The sequence below is a fragment of the Diabrotica virgifera genome, chromosome 3, assembly GCF_917563875.1.
Source record: "Diabrotica virgifera virgifera chromosome 3, PGI_DIABVI_V3a".
In the NCBI taxonomy this organism is placed as follows: Eukaryota; Metazoa; Arthropoda; class Insecta; order Coleoptera; family Chrysomelidae; genus Diabrotica; species Diabrotica virgifera.
This window is the reverse complement of record NC_065445.1, coordinates 98,908,587-98,932,868: the sequence shown is the minus strand read 5'-3', so window position 1 is coordinate 98,932,868 and position 24,282 is coordinate 98,908,587. Positions and strand designations below refer to the sequence as shown.

General features: G+C 32.7%; 1 protein-coding gene across 7 annotated transcripts in view; it reads left to right on the top strand.

The window, feature by feature from the left end:
- Positions 1 to 6,217: 6,217 nt before the first annotated feature.
- Positions 6,218 to 24,282, top strand: part of LOC114334667 (arrestin domain-containing protein 2) — a 56,075-nt gene continuing 38,010 nt past the window's right edge. For 4 of the 7 annotated variants that reach the window (XM_050645332.1, XM_050645334.1, XM_050645335.1 and 1 more), the window contains exons 1-2: positions 23,376 to 23,489; positions 23,579 to 23,687. In XM_050645332.1, the coding sequence (XP_050501289.1) occupies positions 23,397 to 23,489; positions 23,579 to 23,687 (202 nt within the window). In that variant the 5' untranslated portion in view covers positions 23,376 to 23,396. Of the gene's footprint in view, positions 6,312 to 6,785; positions 6,910 to 23,375; positions 23,490 to 23,578; positions 23,688 to 24,282 lie in introns of those variants that run through there. The other 3 variants (XM_050645336.1, XM_050645331.1, XM_050645330.1) reach the window with 3 other exon arrangements.

Here is a 24,282-nt window from a genome sequence, read left to right as displayed (position 1 = left end):
AATATATACTCAACCTATAAAAGAGACAAGTTTTGTAAAAACCTCGACTATGCATGTGAATTTTTTTAAATAAAAATTACGTTTTAGTGGGTAAGGATGAGGGTGGTGATTTAAAATGGCGCTGAGTGTTATTATTTAATCACACAGAACAAAAAAAAAGTGAAAATATATATTCTGGGAGTTAGGGCATTTTGCCTATATTAACCCTCTAACTAGCAAGAGGTCCCTGAGGGCCCCTTCGCTTATTAATTATTTAAGCCGCACGTAAAATTAACGTAGAAGAACACTGTTTTGAATCTTCTTCTCTAGTTTTTCTAGAGACGTTTCAAACGCATTCTAAATTCATTACGCCATATATAATTACATTTCTGCGACAGGTTGAGGCGAACGCAGAACAAATATCTCATTAATTTTTTTTTCGAAGTAAAATTTTGATACTTCAAGAAGGTAATCTGAATTTAGTGAAAACACTTTTTTATGAGTGGTTTACAGCTTCGAGTTTCACTATATATTGGAATTATTAAAAAAGAAATATTCTGAGTGTGCTTTAGAATCGAAAATAGAAAGGGTTCCTGAGGGACCCCTTGCCGGTTTATGTGAAGTTTCGTCTCAATGTGTTGTGATTGTTGTGTGTTGTCCTGCTATTGTTTTCCAACATTTGATCACTTATTTGTATATTTTGCTTTTGGAAATAGTAGGCAATATCAACTGGAGAAAGAACCCAGGCAACCAAATAACGTTTACAAAACGTTGAAAATACGTCACAATTATCACCAAACCACGTCAGTTTATCACGTTTTTTCGACGTCGAAAGTCACATGAATTTGTTCCACCATAAATGACGTCATTTTTATCGCGTTTTAAATACGTGATATCAAAAACGTAGTTTTTAGGTCGTTTTTAGATTTATTGTTATTTTATAGTTTTAAAAATACACAATAATTATTCGTATAGGCACTGTTGGTACTGCAATTTTTCCATTTAACTGTTTTAAATTTAGCCCATAGGCTAAAAGTAAATCCAAATAGAAGACTCTCTAAAATACATAGAACTACAATCCCCTCAATGCAACATACCTATATAGAATTTTCTCTTTTTATATAGGTATATTCACTGTATCAAAACTGAAACAACATATAAACTAATAAATAATGTATTAACAAATTATCCAGTATAATATCTTAATTTAACGCTGTACATTAAATCAAAAAGATCTCATGGGCAACTCATTTTTGGGAATACCTGTATACAGTAGTGGGTAAATGAGCATCATTTTTCTTCACCATCTCATAGCTAAATCTTGTAGACTGCTAAAGCAATATTAGAAGGCTAAAAATTAATTTAATTAGACTCAGTAACACATAATTAGTTCATTAACAGAAAATAAACACCAAAAACATAACCTCAAAATTTTGCCAGAAGAATTACTGCATTAAACTAACTCACCTGAGCAAAATGAATAAAAATCTCTTAATTACCTAACACGTTTCTTCAACTAAATATCTAAATGAAAAGTTAAAAACGTTATATACGTTATAATAAAATCGTTTGGAGTCAAAGTCAATAAGCTCCTTCCAATTTTGTGACGTCAGACTTGGGCTGTCTGAAGAAAACGTATTTTAACGTCATTAATCTTGCGTATTTAAAATCACCTACAAAAAACGTCTATATGACGTAATGTTCAAACACGTGTATATATTCAACCAAAAACTGACGTTTCCTCGACGTTATTGACGTCACTTGGTTGCCAAAAGTTTGATTTGTTGGTAATGACCGAAGATGAAATCCAAGAACTCATGGATTCTGTTGAAACGGAAAAAAAAGCAAACCATCCCATTGATGACATTCGCTTCGACAGTATAGGGCTTTTCATTCACAGTCATTTGTTTCGAGCTTCTGTCATATTTTGTATAATTCGTGTATATTAATATTATACACGGATTATACGACATTTGACAGAAGCTCGAAACAAATGACAATCGATGAAAAGCCCTATTGATCACTTTCCACTTTGGCTTAGCACAGGAGGTGGTAAAAAAAATGTAAATTTTACAAAGTGTCGAAAACTCAATGTTTGTGTAGTAAATATGATATTCATTTGTGTTGTTCTAATGCCAGACTGTCTTTTTAATTGTTACCATAAAAATAGTTTACACCTATTCTATTCGGTTTGTTTTTAAGTTTATTTTAATAAAAACCGTTCAAATAACTTAAACCGGCAAGGGGCACCTGAGGACCCGTTTACCTACCTGGAAGCCAAAGAAAAATTGATAATTCAATTTAAATAGCATTTCTAGGTTTCTTAATACATTATTAAACTTGAAAAAAATACCCAGCTAAATAAAATAGGTAATTTTTAGAATTTTGCCGTTAGAGGGTTAACGGAGGGTACCCTTTGTATATTAAAAAACGATTTCTGAAGTGGAAATTGAAAGGTCAAAAATAAACTTATTTGAAAGTAAATTGTGGCTTATTCCCAGCAAAAGTAGTAAATTGTATTAAGGTGCTACAAGAACTTAAGGCGCTACAAGAGCTTAACGTGCTTCAGAACGATATAGAAAATTATTCTTGCTTCGTTTCGATCTTCCTGCTGTTCCGTTTATATTTTTTTGTTTTTCTTTTTTGTCTAATTTTGCAAGTATGTGCTTGTGATAGGGATAGGTACATTTATTTTTAAATAATACAACATACCTAGCTACCACTTGTTAATTTCATTGTCGTATAGTTCTTTCTTGCTCTGTATTTTCTTTGATAGTGTATCTTGTCATATCTATCTTATCTTATCAGGTGTTTATTTAAGCATTTTGCCGAATTATTGCATTCATCTTACACTTTTTTCTTGTAGTAAATATACTTTAAATACATACTTCTTTTTAAAAGACTAAGTTTTTCAACCTAATAAAAATATTTGTAAATTAAATATTTTTAAAAGATTTTTAATTGAAAAACTTTATTGGCCCTTAGAGAAAAGCAGCCTATGCAGTCTCTGATGAACTCTGTGAAATCGTCGATAAGGGTGCTGGCTGCACTCTCTGATCTGAGTAAAAATTAAGACAGTTTTGGTTTCGCACCGCAACTGAATGAATAAAAATGGTATACATTTTTATTTTTATACTTCTTTTTGTCTGCTCCACCCAGGTCAAAATATGGTCTACGCCCCTATAATCACATGTCTGTTTTATTACACATATTTTATTTTTGCAATAATTAAGTATACCTAGTACGTTCGTTAACGGTAGAATATTGCAAAACCCGTATATTTTAAACAACCGCTTGGATTGACATGAAATTTGGCATACGCATAGCTAACAAGTCAAAGAAAAAAAGTGATATTGTGCCGATGTTGCGCTTTTGCCCTGGGGATGAGTTTCACCCCTTCCCGGGGGTGAAAAAATATACGTCCAAAATAAATCCGGAATTAGATAAACTGGCTAAGTAACTTTTGTTCTATAGAGTTTTTTCACCAAGTCAATACTTTTCGAGTTATTTGCTAGTGAATATGTTTATTTTTCAACAAAATAACCACGTTTTTAGACGGTTTTTCGCAGATAACTAAAAAAGTAAGTATTTTGTCGAAAAAAATATAAGTGTTTAAAGAAGCTTTATTTTTGTTTTATAAAAAAATTTCTAGCAACGAAAGTAAGTAAGTTACGCTCAAAATAAAGTTGGATGCTTTATTGATGTATGTATTGCTTTTTTTTGAAAGGGCTTTAGTTGAAAGGTCTTCAACGAGTCACTAATCAAGAGTGTATGCAAATTTAGAAACACCAAATCTTAACCAATCTTTGTCTTACAGAAAAACAAAAAAATATAAGATATTCAGAAAATGAATGCCGACTTTTTATCGTTTGAGATTTTTGGTACCTACCTCTAATCATTTTTAAGTTATTTAAAAAAAACATTTTTTTCAAAATAATTTTTTTTTTAATTTTACTTTAAAACCAATTTTTTTCAAAAATAAGCACGTTGAGTCGATGAAACCATCATATCATATAAACACAACATAAATAAAGCAACTTGTGAAGCGGTAACGATTAATTTTATTTAAGTTGCTAATTAAGGGTGATTTTCCCGATTTCTTTTTTTTTTGCCAAAACAAAAGGGACTTTAAGGGTGATTTTCCCGATTTCTTTTTTTTCCAAAACAAAATGGACCAACTGTATTTTGAACGTAACAAAATTGCTTACATTTCATGCTAGAATCTTTTTTTTATAATTCCAAGCAGAAATAAAGCTTTTTACTCTTTAAAGAACTTGTAATGAGTATTCTCCAAAAAGTGATTCATTTTTTGGATATTTCACGTTGAAATATTCTATTTGGAATTTGGCGAATATGAACCTATTTTTCTTTAGCTATAACTCTGCTTCTACTTGGTCTATGGGTATATTTCTGCTAAGAATATTTTTTTTACAAAATACTTACTTTTTGAATTATTTGCGAAAAATGTCTAAAAACGTGCTTGTTTTGTTAAAAAATGAACATATTCACTCGCAAATAACTCGAATATTATTGACTTAGTGAAAACACCCTATACAACAAAAGTTGCTTATAATTAGTCAGTTTATCGAATTCCGGACTTATTTTGGACGTATATTTTTTCACCCTCTATTACCTCGCGGTTCAGTCACGTATTTTTTTCTGCAACAAGGTGTGGTTGTCAGGTAGGGTAGGGTATGGATAGGGGGAATATATTTACATAGTGGTTTAGTCGAAGTTGTTGAGATAAATTTGAGCGACAAAAAATTTATAGAACTTGTTTGGCATGCCTTTATAATTTTGAAAATAAAAAATACAGTGATAATACCTACATTTAAAGACAACATAATTTTGACAGGCTGTTGCCAAGGAATTAAAATATTTTCTTCATCCAATATCTTCTTATTCCTCTTTCTAAGCAATTCTGCTTCTTCATTGGCACATTAATAACCTCTATGGAAGATTGTCACTCCATCTTTTGCTTGATCGGCCGATACTTCTTCTACCAATTGGTGATTTATTTCTTGTTATTTTGACCACACGTGTCCCTCTATTCTGCTATGTGGTTGTTCTTTTTTCTTCTATTTAATGTCCATTTGTTTATACATTGTACGTTACATTTTCTTCTAATGTCTTTACTCCTCTTTCGATCTCTCAGCATATTTCCTGTAATTCTTCTCAGTATTCTCATCTCTAGTAGTCACCTTTCCAGTAGTCTTTGTGTTGTGGCTGTATACTGTATAGGGTCTTGTTTCTTATGCAATATGTCATATTGGTTGTACACTGACTTTATAAATTATTGACTTCATCGCAGTGTTAATATGTCGGTTTCGCCATATAGTGTTATTAAGACACCCTACCAGTCTAGTTGCATTTTGTACTTGATTTCTCACTTCTTTGTCCAGGTCTCAGTAGCTTGACAATGTACTTGCAAGGTATTTTATTTCTATTACTTGTTTAATACTGATTGGTTCTTTACTGATTACTATTGTTTTAGTTTTCATCATTTAAGTTCTCTCAGAAAACTAAAACAATAGTAATCTGTAAAGAACCAATCAGATGTTAAATAGAAATTGATGGTATCAGTATTGAAGTAAAATACCTTGGGATTACATTGTCAAGTCACAGAGACCCGGACAAAGAAGTGAGAAATCAAGTACAAAAAGCAAATAGATTGTCAGGATGCCTTAATAACACTTTTACAGGCTATATTTCTGCTAAGAATGTTTTTTTACAAAATACTTACTTTTTGAATTATTTGCGAAAAAATGTCTAAAAACGTGCTTGTTTTGTTAAAAAATGAACATATTCACTCGCAAATAACTCGAATATTATTGACTTAGTGAAAAAACCCTATACAACAAAAGTTGCTTACAATTAGTCAGTTTATCGAATTCCGGACTTATTTTGGACGTATATTTTTTCACCCTCGAGAAGGGGTGAAACTCCGGACATCTTGGCTATGCGTATGCCAAATTGCATGTCAATCTAAGCGGTTCTTTAAAATTTATAGCAAAAACCGTCAAATAATGTACTATTATTTCGTGTTTGAAGTATTTATTCAAAATAAAGATTATAAAACGAACATGCTACGAAGCGTGCTACACCACTGTCTTTTGATTTTTGATATATCTGTTTGTCCTTGTTATAGCTCTAGACTGGATGTTCAATAAATTCAATTTACGAAAATTATGCAATTCAAGGTTGTAGCGATAGCGACGCCAACCGGGCCAACTCAAACCCAACCCGAAAAAAATTCATTGACATTGCTAATCCCTATATCGCTTCATCGCTTCAGAATTTTCGGGTAAGGTTGATTATAATAGAATACATACTAAGTGATGTAACGAATATTCGTATTCGCATTCGCATTCGCGAATATCCGCATCTTTTTGCATATTCGCATTCGCGTTCGCATTCGCAAAATTTGTGCGAATGTTTTGCGAATATGAATATCAGAAAAAAAATAATTTGAAAATAACGTGAGATTAATAAAATCAAAATATATTCTCTTTCTCATCTTTTTTTATTAAAAAAAGGTAACTTAACATCGTATGATCAGATTATCAGGCTTCACGTTGTTTTATTATTTGGTATAATGTAATAAAGCTTAAGATTCAGATTGATTTACACTAAATATCAATTAACTTCTCATTATAAATTTAGAAAACATTTCAAAAATAGAAACAAATTTAAAAAAACTGAACATTCGCATTCGCATCCGCATTCGCGAATGCCGTTATTAGATATTCGCATTCGCATTCGTATTCGCGAATGTTCAAAAAACGACATTCGTTACATCACTAATACATACATAGGAATGTACAAGTTCTGATAAAGGGCATAAAATACTGACAATTCGTCAGAGAATAACTAAGAAGTAATAGTTTAAGTGAGAAGTGAGTTACAATAACAATATAAGGAAATTACAAGGTAAGCATCATTAATAATTATTATTATTGTGTTGATGTTGCATTGCATGCAATGTTACATGGGCGGAACAATATATTTTAAAACGGTACCCATTCAGCGTTTTATTTAATTTATATTCTTTTAAGTAGGTACTCTTTTCTCGTCTTTTTTGCATATCAATATTCCTATTTTTGTATAATATCTATTGCGTGTAGCAATTAATATCAAATATTTTTTTAAAATGCAGATTTTAAAATTTGAAATATTAGTTTAAATCGCTACAACTAGGATACAGACTAGGTCACAGTAGAATCAGTATAGTGTGCTATGCGGATGATGCAGCCCTGATTGCAGAGGATGACGATGACCTCTACAAAGACAACTTTGTCGATTCTACCAAGCATGTCGACGACTCAACATGAACGTATAAACGCAGAAAAAAAAGCATTGCCATTGCGAAAGATCCAATTAGATGCAAGCTCGTGGTAGATGGGAAAGACATAGAACAGCTAAACCAGTTCAAATATCTAGGTGTAGACTTATCAAGTTATCATGACCCAGTCAGAGACCTAAGAGGACAAATAAACAAGGCCGCATTCATGTCCGGATGTTTGAGAGATGTGGTCTGGAATAACCCATATAAGTATGAGAATGGACAGCAAAGTTAGAATTTATAAAACTTACATCAGACCTGTTATGACCTATGGCATTCAATCAAGAGAAGACACCAATAAAACCAAAAGCCGAACAGCCGAAATGAAGACACTAAGGGCAATAGCAGGGAAGACAAGAAGGGATAGAATACGAAACAACATCAGGGAACAATGTGGCGTGCAAGATGTAGTAAGATGGGGTAGGCAAAGACGAAGAGAATGGTTCAGTCATGTAAAAGAATGGAGGAGCACAGACTACCAAGAATTGCGCTAGAAGGAAAACCAGCTGGCAAGCGTCCACCGGGGAGACCACCAAAAACATGGAGATATAGCTGGCAGTCTACCTCTCAAGAAATACTTCAACGTCGAAATTAAGAGATCGACAGATCTACAACAAGTAGAAGAAGAAGAAGAAGAGTTATTGGTTTAACCAACGTAAGTGAGATTAGGTATGTTTAATAATAAACTATAATAATCATCATTACAGAGCCTATCTCGAGACAAAATGCAAAATTTAGCATCCAGGATGTTAGAGCTTTCAGAGGGGCTTATTGCGGATCAGACCACTGCTTAGTAATCGGTAAAATTTATGTTCCATTTATACCCAAACAAAATAACTCCGAAGAAAAAGAACACAAAAGGAATTCATATGATCCAGAAATAGAAAAATATAATATTAACAGCTTACAACATGAAAGTACACAATATCTGTACCGTAACAGACTTGAACAGAAACTAAGTCAAGAACAAAGAACAACCGAAGAAGAATATAATCACATAAAAACATGCATAAAACAAGCAGCACAAGAAGAACTAGGAAACTTAGAAAACGGAAAGAAACCAGAATGGTGGGATACAGATATCGAGAAGAAAATAGAGAAGAAAAAACAACTTCACCTACAACGTCTACAAAATCAGGAAAACGTTGAGATTCAACAACAAAACAGGGACCTAAATAGAGAAGTAAAAAGAGAAGTGATTAAAAGAAAAAACGCAACCTGGATCAAAAAATGTGAATACATAGATCAACAATTAGGAGAAACTAGGAGTTCAGAAGCATGGAAGATGATAAAGAATGGCAGAACATCACATAAAGGTGGGCACACAATTAAGAGTATATCTGATGCCGAGTGGGAACAACATTTTAAGGAATTATTGGTAGAAAAACGACCACAATACATAACAAGAATACAAGAAAAAGAGAATGATATACAGAGTGAACACGAAATAGAACTAGATAAAACCAAAGTGGAAGAAACTATTAAAACTATGAAATCCCGGAAAGCACCCAGAGCTGGAGGAATTAATCCTGAATTAATAAAATATGGACACCCAAACTATGGGATATGCTTAAAAATCTTTTCGAAAGATGCCTGAATGGAGAAAAAGTACCAGATGAATGGCTAACATCACATATTACTCCCATACATAAGAAGGGACCTAAAAATAACCCCAAAAACTATAGGGGAATCGCAGTCATCAGCACCATTGGAAGATTATACTCCAGGCTATTAAGAAATGAAATAGAACAAGAAATTCAAGGAAAGCAAGCTGAAGAACAAGCTGGTTTTCGTGCGGGACGTTCAACGGTAGACAATCTCTTCACTTTAAAAATAGCACTAGAAAAAAGAATACAAAGAAATCAGGAAACCCACATCGCTCTTATCGACCTAGAAAAAGCCTATGATAGTGTCCCCATAATAGAACTATGGAATTCAATGAAAGACATCGGTATCGATGAAAAACTCATACAAGCAATTAGAATGTTGTATGAGACAACTAACACCAGAATCAAAAACGGCAAAAATTTCACTGATGCATTTAATACTTCAAAAGGCCTCCGACAAGGATGTTGTCTATCTCCCACTCTCTTTAAAATATACCTTGACCAATCCTTACAGAGGTGGGCAAAATTAAGGAGTAAAACCGATGGGACTGAAAGTGGGAGACGACTCCCTATTTACATTATACTTTGCGGACGACCAAGTTGTTATAGCCCAAGATCAGATGACTTAAGCTATATGATGCGGAAGCTAAATGAGCATTACCAACAGGCAGGATTAGTAATAAATATGGATAAGTCGGAATACTTCATAGTGGGAAACGAAGACATTGAAAACCTACCATTGGAACAAGGACATATTGTTGGTGTGAAACAATGCAAATATTTGGGAGCTATATTTAACAAACGAGGAAATAGTGAAGATGAAATACAATACAGGATCAATAAAGGTAGAAGCATCACTAGATCCCTCAATTCAATTTTATGGGACAAAGATATCAGGAAACAAAGAGAAGAATATATGAAAGTTTAATGAAGAGCGCTACAATCTACGGTGCAGAAGTTTGGGACATAAGTGCAAGAAATAAAAAGAAGCTACTTACTACAGAAATGGACTTTTTGAGAAGAAGTTGTCAGGTTTCGAGATTAGAACATGTAAGAAATGAAACAATTAGAGAACGTATGAAGGTGGAAAAAACTATAATAGACGATATTGAAAAGAGACAGCTGACATGGTTCGGTCACGTTAACATAATGAATGAGACTCGCTGGCCGAGAAAAATATTAGAGTGGGTCCCACCGGAGAGAAAAAGAAGAGGACGACCACGGAGAAGCTGGAGGGACAATATTCAGGAGGCAATGGATTCGAGGCAATTAGATGAAGATATGTGTTACGATAGAAAAAATTGGAAGCTGGGTATGGAGAGGCGGCGACAGCCGTAGAAATCCATATATATATATATATATATATATATATATATATATATATATATATATATATATATATATATATATTGTCATAGATAAAGAAAAGCAGAGAGGAAAAAGAAGAAAATCTAATTATCTAATTGTATGATAATTTATATTACGTTAAAATAGTTTTTTTTTAATATTTAATTTTTTCATTCACCCTGTAAAATAGATACCGATTTCAATTACCCAGTATTGTGTTGTAAGATATAAGTTTTTTTTTTATAATGTTAAAATAATTCTATGAATTTTGGACAAATGCGTTTATCATGTTAACAGTGCGGTTACATTCAATAGACAGTGTTTCTAAGAACAATTAGCGGCAAAAGCGTTTGGAGGCATTGATATATGACGTAGTAAGGATATTTGTTTGGACGAATGGAACTGAAGGGAGGATATAGTTTGAAGGATGTCAGATTTTTTTTTGTTGACAAGAAAAGAACGAGAGTGAGGGTGTGTTTTAGAGAGCTGAAATAGAAGGTACTGTTGAAGAATGAGTAACAAGTGTCGGTCTTCGTAAATTAAAAAGCCTTATAGGTGCCCGTATATAAAAAGCACAAAGTAAAAATGTTATTTTTGGAAGTCAAAAGAAAATTAAATGTCAAGTGAAAGCAGCTGTACTAAGGTATCCAAAATACATTGTTCTCTCCGTCAATAGTCTCTGTTTGCCACACTTTTGGTTTTCTTTGGTTGCATCGACCTCTATGTGGAGACTTAAGTGAAATGGGACATAAACTTTTTCGTGATTTTTAAATTGACATAAACTTTCACAGAAACCTTTTCGTGATTTTTAAATTGACTTTTGTTTACTAGTTATAATTTAATTTGTATTCATACTGGGTAATTTTGATTTCAAAATAATTTGCGGTATTTTTCAGAATTGTTTCCATTATTTTGCACAAGCATTTCTAGATTCATAGATTGTCTGTTTTCACAGTTTATTCTATTATTAAACATTTGTGTTTGAATTATTTGGTATAATTAATTTTTCTTTAATATACGGTTATATTTTATTTTTTTTAATTTTATTTTTCCATGAGTTTTTTCTAAGTATTGGTTTTGCATTTCTGTGATTGGATGATGTAAAACCCTGAGATAAATTTATTAAATTGAGCTAGTCCAATCAAAGTAGATATCAATAAGTAGAATCGAAACAATATTGTCGCCCAAGCGTGTGAGGCAAAAGCAGAAACACCAATACCCAGACAAAGTGTACTGGAAAATATATACATTCTTACAGGATTTTCTAATTTTTTTTTTCTCTCTGCCAAATTTAGACAAAGTATTTTTGATTTTTATTATTCAAACCTTTTTCGCTTTGAATAATCTTGGAACAATTTTTTTACATAACTAGATATTTTTATTTGATCAACATTCTTGTGGAATAGGCAAAGTTAATAGTTCGGTTGGTTTGTACGTTCACATTGTTAAGTCCAGAAAAAGGAAAGAAAATGGAGACAAGACTCAACAAAAAACAAAAGGAAACAGAAGAACGTTATAGCGAGGAAGGAATAGAAAATGTAGACGAAGAAATTAGTATTACAGAAACAACAATCAAGGAGAGTACCACAGAAATGTCAACAATGGATAGGATATTACAAATGCTACAGATACAGGAAGAAAACAGTCAAAGACAGGAAGAAAACAGTAAAAAACAAGCAGCAAGAATAGAAAAACTTATAGACGAAAACAGTAAACGACAAGATCTAGGTTTTAAACAAATGGAGCAGAGACTAGAACAGCATAAAAAGGAGGTACAAATGTATTTACAGCAGATTAAACATGAAGTAGAGCAGAAAACAAAGGAAATTAGCCAAAATTTAGAAAAACTTACCAAGAAACTACATAATTTGGAGAAACATGTAGAAGGTAGAGAAGAGGAAATAGAGGATAGATTTAAAAAAATGGATAAGAAACTATTGGAAGTAAAAACACAACATAATACTGGAGAAAGAAGACAAGTAATTATACACAATGGAGCAGAAAATAAGGTCCAATTTGGCGGGGATATAAAGAAACAGCACCCAGTCCCGTTTATTAGGATGCTTAAAAATAAAAAACAAGGATATGAAGAGGTTAAGGATATGATAAGGAATCATTTTAAGGATGGAGCAGCATTATGGTTCGAGAGTAAGCAAAATGAGTTACAAGATTGGGAAGAATTTGAAAGAAAATTTTTGAGATATTATTGGGGAAAAGAGAAACAGATGGTCGTGAATAGTGAACTACAAAATGGGAAATATGATGAAAAACTAGGAATGTCCGAAGAGAAATATGCATTACAAGTATACGCTAGTGGGCAATATTTAAATTATAATTATTCGGAAGAACAGCTAGTTGAATTGATAGCAAGACATTTTGACAATACAATGGAAGACTATGTCACCTTGCAAGGATATAGGGACATGGACAGTTTATGCCAGTTCTTAGTTGTAAGAGAGGCTCGAGGAAAAGAAAGGACACGTAGGCAAACTGCAAACAATGGGAACAACCAAACAAACCGAACACAAAACTACAGACCGTCTCGTAATGAAAATACATACCGATACAATGGATATAGGGATAACGAAGGACAAAGATATACAAACAATTTTCATCAAAATAGATATGAGCAGAATAGAAATGGATATCAGCAAAATAGATTACAAAACAATGGGAGAAATTATAACAGTCAACCATGTCAGCCAAATACAGGAAGGGAAAATTTTAACAGAGGAAACCAATATAACAACCACAATGGACAAGGAAGAGAACAAAACAGAGAAATAAACAATCTAAGTTTAATCAGAGAAGGAGAAGATGAACAAGGACACCAAGAAATAGACAATGTGAAAGTAGAAAGCAATAGAGCAGGGCCGTCTTTTCGGGAGAGCACTCACTAAAAACAGGGATAAAATCAAATTCAGGAATATATACTCACCCTAGGGAATTTATCACTTTAGCAAAAAAAAAGGTTGAATACGGGCGCAATAATTTGGTTATGGTACAGGGGTATATTAAAAATAAAAAGTTGGATATCCTTTTGGAAAATGGTTCAGAGGTATCATTAGTTAATAAACAATTGATAAAGGATTTAGGACTAAATTCTCAAAAGTATAATATTTCTCGAATAAGGTTAGTGAGTGCTAATTCAAAAAAGATTTCGACTACGAATGAGGCTATTGGTTTGACATTGAGATTTAAAAATAGAGAATATTTGATAAATTGTTTTATAATTGAGGACATGGAATGTCCTTATATTGTCATTGGAATGGATGAATTGGATAAGTATGGAACGGAAATTAATTTTGAAAACAACTATATAAAATTTGGAGAGGACATACTGGAAGAAGGTTTAAAGGAAACAGAAGATGAACATGAAGTTAGTACAGCGCCGAATAAGGTGTGTACATCAATGACTAACAAGCAAGATGAAAATAAAGAGGAGAAGGAAGAAGAGGACACAGGAAATGAAGTAAATGTTTTAACAACAAATTTTAAATCTAATAAAATGAGAAGTGTGGCATCGCAAACGATGTACACCGATGAAAGAAAAGAGGGGAAGAAGAGGAGGAGAAGAAATAGGAAGAAAAGAAGTGTAACACCGATACAGGTGGACACAATTGTAGGACCTGAAGAGAAAGAAGAGGAAGAAGAAAATTTAAATGTCAGTACTGCGCCGAAAATGGTGTGTACAAACATGACAAAAAAAGAAGTTGAAATATTGGATGAGGAAGAAACTGTAGTTTTTGGAGAAGAAGAATCGGAGGAGAATGAGAACAAAGTTGAGTTCAATATGTGTATAAAATCAAGGAATTGCGAAAAGGAAGAAGAGACATCAATAATAGTCTGTGGAGAAGAAATGGCGCATGACTTAAAAAAATTATTGGCAGAACATGCGGGAGAAATCAAAACTGAAAATAGAGTAACGACAAAATACGAACACACAATCAAAAGGAAAAACTTATCTAATTTCTGCTCGAAGACATATTCTAATCCGTGTAAATATAGAAAATATGTAGGTCATGAAATAGATAACAGGTTGAGGGATAAAATAATTGAAAGATGCCATTCACAACACATAAATCTAGTAGTCATTATGAAACAAAGTAATGGGGGCATAAGTATTTATCTAGGAGTCCGTAATTGGAATTTATGTACAGTTTACTTGAGTAATTTGGGTCTGAAAAAAATTCTTTTCTTTTCAATCTCGATTTTTATTCATACCCAAGGTCGGGGAAGTTGTCATAGATAAAGAAAAGCAGAGAGGAAAAAGAAGAAAATCTAATTATCTAATTGTATGATAATTTATATTACGTTAAAATAGTTTTTTTTTTAATATTTAATTTTTTCATTCACCCTGTAAAATAGATACCGATTTCAATTACCCAGTATTGTGTTGTAAGATATAAGTTTTTTTTTTATAATGTTAAAATAATTCTATGAATTTTGGACAAATGCGTTTATCATGTTAACAGTGCGGTTACATTCAATAGACAGTGTTTCTAAGAACAATTAGCGGCAAAAGCGTTTGGAGGCATTGATATATGACGTAGTACCTAAGGATATTTGTTTGGACGAATGGAACTGAAGGGAGGATATAGTTTGAAGGATGTCAGATTTTTTTTGTTGACAAGAAAAGAACGAGAGTGAGGGTGTGTTTTAGAGAGCTGAAATAGAAGGTACTGTTGAAGAATGAGTAACAAGTGTCGGTCTTCGTAAATTAAAAAGCCTTATAGGTGCCCGTATATAAAAAGCACAAAGTAAAAATGTTATTTTTGGAAGTCAAAAGAAAATTAAATGTCAAGTGAAAGCAGCTGTACTAAGGTATCCAAAATACATTGTTCTCTCCGTCAATAGTCTCTGTTTGCCACACTTTTGGTTTTCTTTGGTTGCATCGACCTCTATGTGGAGACTCAAGTGAAATGGGACATAAACTTTTTCGTGATTTTTAAATTGACATAAACTTTCACAGAAACCTTTTCGTGATTTTTAAATTGACTTTTGTTTACTAGTTATAATTTAATTTGTATTCATACTGGGTAATTTTGATTTCAAAATAATTTGCGGTATTTTTCAGAATTGTTTCCATTATTTTGCACAAGCATTTCTAGATTCATAGATTGTCTGTTTTCACAGTTTATTCTATTATTAAACATTTGTGTTTGAATTATTTGGTATAATTAATTTTTCTTTAATATACGGTTATATTTTATTTTTTTTAATTTTATTTTTCCATGAGTTTTTTCTGAGTATTGGTTTTGCATTTCTGTGATTGGATGATGTAAAACCCTGAGATAAATTTATTAAATTGAGCTAGTCCAATCAAAGTAGATATCAATAAGTAGAATCGAAACAATATATATATATATATATATATATATATATATATATATATATATATATATATATATATATATATATATATATATATACAGCCTATAGCGCCCACTCTGAACATAGGATTCTCTCAGTAGTACCTATCGAGTGCTCTCGACTTCATTGATCAGTTGAATCTATTGATCTCAAATCTCAGTCCACCATTTCGGAGTTATATAGCCCTATCTCTGTATGCCTGAAATGATAGGATAGAAAGGAGGACACCACTCTATCCGCTGGGAGGGTTGACATGGAGCGGTTAGACAATTCGACAGTGCTTCTCATGGTGGCATAATTTGTAAGCCGTCCCCCACGGGCGAGAAATTAAGTTATTTTTCTTCATTATATTTTCTTACCTTAAGAATGAAATCCACCTCTTCTTTTCAACCAGATCCTTTGGAAACACAAAGAATCTACATATTTTCCATCTTTCACTATAGTGTTAACAATTCGGGGCAAAGCACATCTGAATTCGCTCTGCCGAGATTCACTTTGACACATTCGGAATAGAAAACATACAACACAAAAATTGCTACTTCACACTATTAACTGCTCAAATCAACTTAATATTTCATTAAAAAAAAAAAGAAGAATTATTAGAAATAGTGGGAGTGTATACTAATCTCATGGAGTTTATTTCTACAAAATATTTTTATTTTGTACAATAAATAATTTTCTCATTTGCTATCAATACATTATAATGGTTTAAATAAATAATTATTAATTGGCGTAAGGTTTATGTTATTTATGTATGTTTACTATTAATAATATTGGCTAAGAACAGGTATGTTTGGTTGTGTAATAATTTCCAGTCACGTCTAACAACTGAACTTCCCAAAAAAGAAATTACTAACGTCACTAGACAGTTGTGTCTCAGAAAAGCGAATCGACTTTACCATTTTTCGGTTATTAAAATACAATGGTTCACAAAAGTTCAGAACATTGACTTGTGTCATAGTGTCACTCATTCTCGCCAAATGTTTGGCCCAATTTCACTTTATAGGGCTTTTCAACAACAGTCATTTGTTTCGAGCTTCTGTCATATGTTGTATAATCTGTATATAATATTCGTATAAACAGATTATACAACATATTATATGACAGAAGCTCGAAACAAATGACAATCGATGAAAAGCCCTATTATGTGCTCTCCTTTCACAGCAAATGACTACCTGTTCTGCCAACAGTATAATGCTAAAGAATCAGTACAATCAGTAGAGTCATCATCATCATCATCATAAGTGGCTCGACAATCCGTTGTGGATCTTGGCCTGCTCACAAAGAAGTCGCCACTCCTGTCGATTCCTGGAAACTTCCCTCCATCTTCTGATCCCTAGAATTTTTGGGTCTTCTTCAACATCATCAATCCATCTTCTTTGTGGTCGTCCTCTACTTCTTGTACCCTCTGGTTTTGAAAATGTTAATCTTTTAGTGTATTTGTGGTCTGACATCCTAGCAATGTGTCCAGCTCATCTAAGTCTCTGCACTTTAACGAGTGTATATATGGACTGAATATCTGGATCGGTGTATAACTGATACAGTTCAGAGTTGTATCTTCGACGTCATAGCCCATTTTCATTTACTGCCCCAAAAATCTTTCTAAGAATTTTTCTCTCAAAAATACCAAGAAGTCTTTCATCACTTTGAGATAGGGTCCACGTTTCAGCTTCATATATCAAAACCGGTCTTATTAAGGTCTTGTATCTATTGAGCTTTACTGCACGTTTTGTTTTTATTTTTTAAATGTTTATGGAGACCGTGAACAGTTCTGTTTGCTATTGATATGCGTCTTTTTATTTCATGGCTTGTCGTGTTTATTGAGTTTACTAGCGATCCAAGATATGTGAATTCCTTGACTTACTCAAAGGTGTGATTGTTAATTTGAATTCTCTGTTGGATATTTCGGGAGTTTTTAAAAACCAACATGTATTTGGTTTTTTCCTCGTTTACCACAAGTCCTAATTCACTTGCCGCGTCCGCAAGCCTTGTAAAACACTGCACCATGTCTCTCAAACTTCTGCCCACTATAGGTATATCGTCAGCGAATGCGATAATTTGCGTCGATCTATTAAAAATAGTTCCATTCATTCTAATATTTAATTTTCTGACTGCCTTTTCCAAGGCAATATTAAAGAGGAGACACGCCAGCGCGTCTCCCTGTCTTAGACCATTATTAACGTCAAAGAACGTAGAGTTTTCTCCTTGAATTCTAACGCACGAGCTTACGTTTTTCATTGTTAGTTGGGTCAACTGAACTAACTTGAGAGGGATCCCAAAGTCTATCATTGCAATATATAATGCGCTTCTTTTAACACTGGCATAGGCTGTTTAGAAGTCGACGAAGAGATAATGGGTATCTATGTTATATTCTAGTGACTTTTCTAAAATCTGCCCATGTGCTTGAATTTGATGTATAGTTGACTTTCCAGCAGTAAATCCGCATTGGTATTGACCTACAATGTCCTTTGTAAAATGTTTAAGTCTTTCAAACAATACCTTGCCGAAGATTTTATATGCAGATGCTAACAAAGTAATGCCCCTATAGTTCTTACAATCCAGTTGATCACCTTTTTTATGCAACGGACATATTACTTCCTTTAGCCACTCTTCTGGTACCAATTCATTCTGCCATATAAGAACTATCAGTTTATGGATTGCTGAAAAAAGTTGATCACCACCTTTTTTAAACATTTCCGAACAGATTTCGTCGATTCCTGGGGCTTTGTTGTTTTTGAATTTTAGGATGGCATTTGACACTTCTTCTCTTGTTGGGTCTTCAGTGTCTAGTTGATGATGTAGATTTTGTTGATTTCCTATGTTGTAACCTCCTTCAATATCGTTTATATTTAGATGTTCGCTGAAATGTTGTGCGCTGAAATAAACAGATTATACAACATACTATATGACAGAAGCTCGAAACAAATGACACTCGATGAAAAGCCCTATTATGTGCTCTCCTTTTCACAGCAAATGTACTCCCTGTTCTGCCAACAGTATAATGCTAAAGAATCAGTACAATCAGAAGAGTCACTCCGCGAAAAATCCTTTGTTCTCTTTTGGTGAAATGTCACCGAATTCATCAAAAATTTTAGTTTTTTGCGCAGTTGAATGACAGTTAACGGCATCAAACGGCATACTACGTTTGCCGTGATTTGTCCTGATCGTCACACATTTGCCGTGATTCAAAATTTTGTCTCAGGAGTGGATTGCAAAATTGGAACCGTCAAAATCGAGAGCCTACTAACCCTACTGATTTTTTAGCAATATACTGTGTTTTGGCTCTTATATATGACATTTGGAACCTTATTATCACTTAATTCCAACCTAGACCGTCCGATGGCTGGCTGAATTACTCTGATTTTATCTAGAGATTTTTTAGTAAATATTAATAGTTTCTGCACCATACTATAAGTCAATTCTGCTGACACACAATGTTTAAAATCAGTGGCGTAGCTGACAGGCCCGCAAGGCGGGGGTCCCCGACGTTAGGAGAGGCTTCTTAAAGCCTTCAAGCTTAATACTTCTACTATTTTTGAATTGGGGACCAAAACATATTTTCCTAATAAGCATCAAAATAGGGAATTTGGAAGAAATAATGAAGCGGGTAATTAACGTAACTCTTACTGTTTTCGGGTGCAATTTAGCGTTTCGTACTTTCGTGAACATGTTGGTAGTTTAGATGAAAGTGAATTCCAAAAAGGTAATTTTTTGTCGGTGGTTCTTTTACTAGCTAAGTATGATCCTGTTTTAGCTAAATTAATCGATAAAAACAATAACTAAAAAAAAAAAAACAAATTACTTGGGCCCCCAAATACAAAACGAAGTTATAAATTTGCTGGCTCAAGACACTGAAAACAAATTGATTAAATAAAAAAAATTGTTTTTGTTCAATAATTCTTGATACCACTCAAGATATTTCGAAACACGATCATCTTAGTTTTATTTTCCGGTATGTAACTTGTGATGAAAATAATTTATCTTCTAAAGCAGAAGTTGTTGAAAGTTTTTGGGATTTATTCGCATGTTAGACCAAAGTTGTAAATGAAATTTTAAAATTTATACAATCAAAGCACCTTTCCGTACACAACCTGAACCTAGTGTTGAATGATGCCGTTGCTGGTGTACAGGAGTTGGTTTTTTTAGGATATAATTAAAAGATTATGATTTTTTAGTGCAAGTATTAAAAGATAGGATGTACTATTACTTGCCAACACTTAAAAGGTTATGTGAAACCCGGTGGTCATCCAGACATGATGCTGTTATGGCTTTACGTCGAGCTTTTTGACAAGTAATGAAATCTTTAACGAAAATGTCATTGCTATCTAAAAAACGATGAAAAATTATAAGTTAATGCGTTATTACAGCATATAAATAATTTTGAATTTGTCGTTACGGGGATGGGTACGAACTTTCGGCTTCAATGCTATTTAAATGGTATTCATTTTTTTCGAATCCTAAGAAAACTAATAAGTAATTTTGAAAAATTTAAACGCAGAATGAAAGATTACGTTATTACAGAGGGCCGATAGTCCCTGAAAACTTCTATAATGTTTATTTTAATAAGTTATAGGGGTGAAAACTAAGAGAAAATTTAATGTGATTTTTAATTTCAAATATCTCATTCAAATGAAACTTTTAATTCATTCTAAGGGACTTTCGGCCCTCGGTAATAAAGTGGTCTTTCATTCTGCGTTTAAATTTTTCAAAAATACTGATTAGTTTTCTCAGGATTCGAAAACTTAAACATTCAAAATACATTGAAAATTTTGACAGGCGTCAAAATGTTCCTTTCCTCTTAATAACCTTATAGCCAGGGAGGTAGTGTCAAATTTGACCGGAGCATTTTAGCATGGCTGTTTTCTTTTTATTTAGGTAGGTGTTCCAAAGCTTATTAAAAAATGATGTGTCAGCTGGCCCAAAACCGGGGATTTTAGACAAGAAAAGGTAAAATATGAAAGTTGATGGACAAACGCTACACCTTACATGTCAAGTATTTATATACGTTACTCAGAACATTTGATAGACTTGCTTACTTGGCTCCTACCTTTCACTCAGGAGATCCGGGTTCAAATCCTGGCACGGAAAATTCTTTTTGTTTTTTAAATCGACATTTTATTTTGAAAAATAGTTATTTTTATAATAACCACGGCATGTCCACTTAGCCAGCTAACATTTTTTGCAACGTACATGATGCAGCTAACGCTTTTTCATTACAATCTAAAATTCATAAATTATTGATTTATACTTTTTAATCTTTGCCACACTAGTCCAATATTTTTTTATTATTAACTAGCTGACCCGGCAAACTTCGTACCACCTTAAAACTAAATAATGTTTGAAAGTTTAATACCTAAAAATTACCAGAAAGCCAAAAACTACTAAAAAATATTGCGTAACTATACTTTTTTCTACCAAATGCATAGTTTACGATTCTATAAGGGACATAGGTACAGACAAACATTCATTTTTATGTATTATAGAGAATATGGAAATATTTAGATTGGTGAGAGAAAAGTGAAAATTTAGGATTGTATCTTTCGGTTCTACAACATATAAAATTAAGAAAAAACAGTTTGTCCAAAAAATAACAAATAATGTCTCCCTTTCCACTTAGATTGTTGGTCTTACCAACTCAGGAACCTTCAGAGGTTCATATACAACAAATTTGCTTATTAAGATCAATCATAATATTATGACCAAAAATGCATAGTTTTCGATTCTATAAAAGACAAACAGATTTTTTTATATTGTCTCGTATAAATAATAAAAACGTGGTATTATAAAAATAATTATTTTTGCGGGATTGAACCTGGATCTCCTGAGTGAAAGGTAGGAGCCAAGTAAGCAAGGCTATCAAATGTTCTGAGTAACGTATATACGCTGTGAGCTTCGCTGGTGTCGCTCCTGGCGGATTACTAATCAACTTTCACTGGTAATTTTTAAATTTATTATTTAATTGTTATCGCTTAATATTTACAACGCAAAAAGGTAATTAAATTATAATCGATTTTTTTAAGATATTGCTAATCATTTTGACGTTCTATTGATAAAATATGGATTTCTTACTTCGGATACTTTCACAATTATCGTGTAGATGGCGGTAAGATTAATATATTAATTTATAATTAGATATTATGGAACATTAAAAAAACTTAAATTCAGTATTTAAAACGTATTGTATATTTAAGGTAAAATATATAACACAGCTTTGACAAACTAATACTTTTTATAATTAATGTTTTTAATTTTAATTTTAAATTAATCACTTTGACATTTATGTCAAATTTCCAGTAATCGTTTACAGACTTGTCACTATTGGCGCTCGCGAATTTGTAAATATCCCTTCTACGTACGAGCTCACAGCGTATAAATACATGACATTTAGGGCCGGTTGTTCGAACGCTAATCAACAATGATCACTATCAAATATTTAATTACTGTCACCAAAACTGTCAATGTCAACTTTTATTGGGTTGCTGAAAACATAATTCATTATAATTATGAGATTAGTTAATCAATTTACATAACAATTATTAACATAATTGATTAAGTAATTTCATAATTATAATCAATTATGTTTTCAGCAACCCAAAGTAGACATTGCCAGTTGTGACAGTAATTAAATATTTGATAGTGATCATTGTTGATTAGCGTTCGAACAAACGGCCCTTAGGGCCGGTTGTTCAATGATCAATATCAAATATTTAATTACTGTCACAACTGTCAATGTCGGCTTTAATTTAGTTGCTAAAAACATAATTATTGATTACAATTATGAAATTAGTTAATTAATTATGTTAATAATTGTTATGTTAATTTATTAACTAATCTCATTATTATAATCAATTATGTTTTTAGCAACCCAACCAAAGTTGACATTGACAGTTGTGACAGTAATTAAATATTTGATAGTAATCATTGTTGATTAGCGTTCGAACAACCGGCCCTTAAGTTGTAGCGTTTGTCCATCAACTTTCACATTTTACCTTTTCTTGTCTAAAATCCCCGGTTTTGGGCCAGCTGACACATCATTTGTTAATAAGCTTTGGAACACCTACCTAAATAAAAAGAAACCAGCCATGCTAAAATGCTCCGGTCAAATTTGACACTACCTCCCAGGCTATTATTAATCTAACATCAACACTTTTGCAATCTGAAACGGCAGAGTTAACGGTCGCCCGGGTTGCCCTTCAACGTTTTGAAAAAACTCTTGATAATCTTCTAGAAATGAGAAATTCGTTTTCCGAAACTTTAGCGAAAGCAGCAGGAATAGCAGAATAGTGGGGTATTATACCGGAATTTAAAAATAAACGGATAAAACGTATAAAACAATTTTACGATGAGCTCAGCTGCGACGAAAAAATAACTTTTAGCAAAAAAAGTTTTGTAGTTAATGTTTTCAATGTAAAAGATATAATATTGCAACAACTTACTAATAGGTTTGTCGGATTAAGATACATTATAATAGGTTTTCATGTCCATTCCCAAAAAATCTATTAACACTAACTAATGAAGACTTATTAAAGAAAGGCCAAATATTGTCATTTACACATATTTTAATAATTTTAATAATTATACTGTTATTAGTTGTCGTTATGATTATAATACGGGGCCCACAAAAGTTGTCGTGGGGGGGCCCACAAAAGTTGTCGTGGGGAGGCCCGCAATCTTCAGCTACGCCACTGTTTAAAATCCTTTCTTTTCAGTAAATACGTCCAAGATAAACCATTTTACGGTTTTTGATAATGCTAGAAGCTATTTATAGGTTCTCGTCATTTGGATTTATTTTAAGTTATTTTTGGACAGTTCGAAATCGTATTTTCATTACTTTGGCTAAAGTAAAAGCATAATTTTTTTTGATATATGTATATTTTTATAAGTGTATAAATATACTAAATTTTATTAAGTACACTTTTTTAATTTTTAGGTAAACATGACATGTACAGTGGAACTAAGTAGTGGAAATATCTATAATCCTGGGTCAACTATTTATGGAAAAGCTTTTTGTCAATTTTATGCACAAGAAGATTTTAATGGTAAAATTTTACTTTCATACGATACTATTTTTTTCTACGGTCGTGCTAAAAGAGCCACTTTCACGCACGCATTTCGTTTCCGAAAGCTGCACTTTCCCGCACGGCGTGCGGGAAAGTAAAATACCTTGTAATATGGCATTATAATATGTTATAATACATGCAATAAACTAATATTTAGATATTATTTACTAATTTATTTCAAATTTATCTTATCGTGTTCATGTTTTAATTAAATTAGCGCTATAATTCGATGAAATAAAATTAGTTTGACAAAATATTTAAAAGTCAGATCAGTAGACAATTACAATGGTTTTGAATCGTCGTCATGGAAACCAATATCGTCGTCGTGGTAACCCATTATATTGAAAGTTTGGTTTTGACAACCTTGTCAAAGAATTAATTTGTGTATTTTCACTTCTAAATAAAAATTGATCTAACTCTATTTTTTGTGGCTTTTTTCCAAACGTACGGCCCTAGAAAAAATATTGTTCCTAACTCATGCAGAAAGTGTCTTCCCCGCACTCGACTGCTTGCCCGAACTCCGCTATCGCGTCGTTCGGGTCAAAGGCAGTCTCGTGCGTGAAAGTATCACTTT